The sequence below is a fragment of the Adiantum capillus-veneris genome, chromosome 4, assembly GCF_014529385.1.
Source record: "Adiantum capillus-veneris isolate H3 chromosome 4, ASM1452938v2, whole genome shotgun sequence".
In the NCBI taxonomy this organism is placed as follows: Eukaryota; Viridiplantae; Streptophyta; class Polypodiopsida; order Polypodiales; family Pteridaceae; genus Adiantum; species Adiantum capillus-veneris.
The window spans coordinates 38,266,983-38,270,738 of record NC_140934.1 but is presented as its reverse complement, the minus strand read 5'-3'; the positions used below and the strand labels follow the sequence as shown (position 1 = coordinate 38,270,738).

The 3,756-nt window shown below is 44.2% G+C and overlaps 1 protein-coding gene across 1 annotated transcript; it reads right to left on the bottom strand.

The window, feature by feature from the left end:
* Positions 1-886: 886 nt before the first annotated feature.
* On the bottom strand, positions 887-3,377 carry LOC147458997 (uncharacterized). The gene is made up of 2 exons (XM_086509744.1): positions 2,707-3,377; positions 887-2,029 (listed from the first exon to the last, which is right to left on the bottom strand). Exons 1-2 carry the CDS (start codon positions 2,993-2,995, stop codon positions 963-965), a joined length of 1,356 nt encoding a protein of 451 aa, XP_086365870.1. The 5' UTR covers positions 2,996-3,377; the 3' UTR covers positions 887-962.
* Positions 3,378-3,756: the final 379 nt, after the last annotated feature.

Here is a 3,756-nt window from a genome sequence, read left to right as displayed (position 1 = left end):
TAGGAGTATCACATATACCTAGATATTTAGAACGGTCTTGGCAAGTTCACGATTGGCCGGACATCCAAACCTATGGTGTGCCGCGCCATGCACCCATGATGGTTGTACACAACCTTCTAACCACCTATGTGGCCATATGACCCATCCATTGGACTCCACCCCCAAGCTCTATGCATGTACCGTGTGGTATATGCACCCTATCCATACATGCCATCGATGCTCTATGGTCCTGACACCATAGGTGACCGGGTGACCTTACATAGGAGGCCTGCCTACATAGTAATCATTGTTGTTACCATCTTTGACTCAAGGGCCTGCGGCTGCCGAGTGCTAGCACCGACCACTTGGACCGGAGAATCCACTCATGCAAGCCATCACCCTCTCCAGCTTTTTGTGCTGAACCATCGTATCACATGCATACCCAATAGTGTGATACAGCCAAGATGTGGTGGGTTAAAATGGGCAAAAGAATAAACAAAACCAGTTTCAATGTCTGGTGCCCACCACTCTGTTGATGATTATGTTGCTCATACTTAACAATATGGAATGAGTATGCATTCCTTTACCTTAATTAGGCAGTAAGCTCAATGCCCTGTTCTTCAACCTTTGAGACATTGTCCACATAATGCCAATTGATCCTTGCCTCCAACCTCCTCACATAAGAAACCAGAGGGGGTCTTCCATGTCCCCTCTCGGTGCATGCCGTATGATCCATAGTCTCGTCGCTCATTCAAATTTCTCATTCGGGCTTTTGTATCACATTCAAGCTTAATTATAGCAAAAGTATTTAAGCTTGTATGCCTCAGTTCCCAAGTTGAACTGCATGCATAGGCTTGAAAGGTTTTTCCCCAGAAAACAAAAGAATTGATGCACAGAGCCTTGAACAAGAGAGAAGATCGATGCACTAGTGATTGATAAATTTTTACAGAGTGGATGAGGGTGTGTCGAGCCTTGTTAATCTTCTAGCTCTCAACACCGACACCAAGAAAATCGATTAGCACAGGGATCTGTCGATGCCTTGTCGAGTGGCCGCACTCATCTTGAGGCGCGTATCTACCCATTTCACAGCTCAAATTGGATGAGCAACTCAGATTATCTTCTTGTGAGAGAGATTGTGGAACAAACAACATCAGTTTTTGCGGGCCAACTTTCCTTGAGCATGAACTTGCTTCAGGATATTGACTTGGTGTCTGATGATTGGCAAAGCAGAGCTTACCAGGCGCAATGTCAAACTGCAGCTGCTGGATATTGACTGAGGAAACCTTAGCTCGCTCTACATTGGACCCATGTGGTGGCTGCTGATTGGCAGGCGCCTTTTGCGGTGCTATAGGCCAGAAGGACTCACTAGTATGATTGGTGGAAGATGAGGCAGAGGGCATGCTTGAGCTACTTAGTTGGATCTCATCAGAAGAGACTCTGCTACCGTCACATTTCTTGACGTCACAAAAATGGGTTAAATCGTCAGCTGCACTGATATCATTGAACTGAAGCTCTTTAGTTCCATTACCACTAATCTCACTACTAAACTGAGTGTCAGAAGAGGTAAACCAACTCCTTTCTATCCCAAGGTATGCACTATTGACAGGAGACATGGAGCTAAGTTGACCTCCATCAGCCAAGGCCGGTGAGGAAGATAGCACAATCCTATCTCTCACATCATCATATGCATGCACATATTGTGCATCATACGCACCTGTACTCATAAACTGCGGTTGCCTTCGAGCATAATTTGGATATTCTTGCGTTCCCCTAGAGCTCATGGTATGAAGAGAATGTTGTGCGGATGATGTACCGCTTCGCTTTCTTTTGTGCGCTTTCGAATGTTCTCTGCATTGGCGTGCCATGATGACATGCCAATGATTCTTTACTGCATTGTCGGTTCTACCTGGGAACATGCGCGCAATCAAAGCCCATTTATTGCCATACATTTGATGAGCTCCCAGGAGCCTCTCCTCCTCTTCCTCTGAGAAAGGCCGCCGATTTATCCTTGGGTCTAGCTGATTGAACCATCTTAGTCTACAGCTCTTTCCTGCATTGTTTTATTGCAAGGACTTGTCAGAAAAAGCTGAATTTAACAAGTTTATTCTAACTGTAATGAAACATGCTAAACACTTGAAAATTTAAGCTGGTTTCAAAATTTCACAAAACAATTGAATAAACAAAAAAGAACAGGAGAAACATAACATTCGGTTATACATATGTTTGAGAATTATATAGAACAATGTTCCAAGACGAGATTTGATTACCATACAAGAGTGGACAATTGAAAAGCACAAAATTGGGTTCATTAAGCTACAAATCGCAATATCAGGAGTGTATTTCTGTTAGGGTTGATTAGGAAACAAATCACGCAAAACCACCAGAAGCACAATTACAAAACAAAGTGAGAAAAAACAGAACAAAAAGCAGGAGAAATATAAAATTTGATGGTATGTATCACTAGGGAAATCTATATGAAAGCAAAAAACCAAGTCTAATTTAGCTACAAATTGCATATTATGAGTGTACAGGTGACATTTTTGTTAGGGTTGATTACTTGAATATGTGCAAAGGTTACGAAAAGGAAGGAAGCAATGCCCCAAAAAACTGCAAAATCCCATGAATCAAAAATCAAGTTTTTCTTTTTTAATTTGAGAAGGACTAGCAAAATTACTCACTGCACAACACATAGTATTTTGGTGGTAACATAAAATAGTGGAAATTCACCTGATCTTCCATCCAATTTCTCAGCAATAAGGTTCCAATTCTGAGGCCCGTAGAGCGAGACAAGCTCTCTCAACTTCTCGTCTTCACCTGGCCTCCAATGGCCTCTTGCACACAGCTTTGATTGCCCACTATCAGCCTCTGTTTGCTTTGCATTCAGCCCATAACCCAAGCCTAATAGCTGCTGCTCACCACCATTCTCAGCCTGCCGTTCCAGCAGCTCTTGATCTTCATCGTCGACCTTGGAACAAAAATACCCTCCATCATGCAGAGAAAGCGCAGTCACCTGCATATTTGCGTTTGTATTGTGCGAGACGTGGACGCCGCTCAAAAGCTCTTGGGCATTTCAGCCATGGCTATATTTCGCGTCAGCAAGCAGGGGCGACTGCGTGTGTGTGTGTGTGTGTGTGTGTGTGTGTGTGTGTGACTCAGGATTCCGTCATTAGAGCTCGTGATGCACAAGAGTGGAATAATGACGATGGGTTTCACCGCGATGGGCGATGGAGGAAGAGGCGGAGGAAGAGTCAGGGATATAAGACGGGCACCAGCTTCATCAACAAGGCGCGCGGTCTCGGCTAATTCAGACGAAGCATTGTGGTCGAAGGCCCAGAGAGAGGAAGCGATTATAAAATATGGGCTGACAAGGGCACTTGTGTGTAGGCATGCGGCATGAGACTTTGGGCAAAGGTTGTTGTAGAGAGAGAGTGGGTGGATGATTGATATATAGAGAGTCATATAGACTTGTAGGTAGAGAGAGACAGAGATGTAGGTTGGTATGTCTATGTTGATGGAAGGGGGGAGAAATGCCTGTGTCTGTGTGCAAAAGGGGAGCATTTCTTCTTTTCTTTTTTACACATGTGCAAAGTGGAGAGGGCAGTCCCCCGTTGTCCACTCAAGCCCTGCCATCCGATGAATTTTTCGAAGAGTTGAGAAAATCACTCATTTAGTAAAGCCTCGCACTCAAAAGTACAAATAGATGAGTAGCGAACCTTTGCCACGTGTCATGAAAGGCCAGTCACTAGTTGCATTCTTTTTTCCTCAAATGAGGTGCCA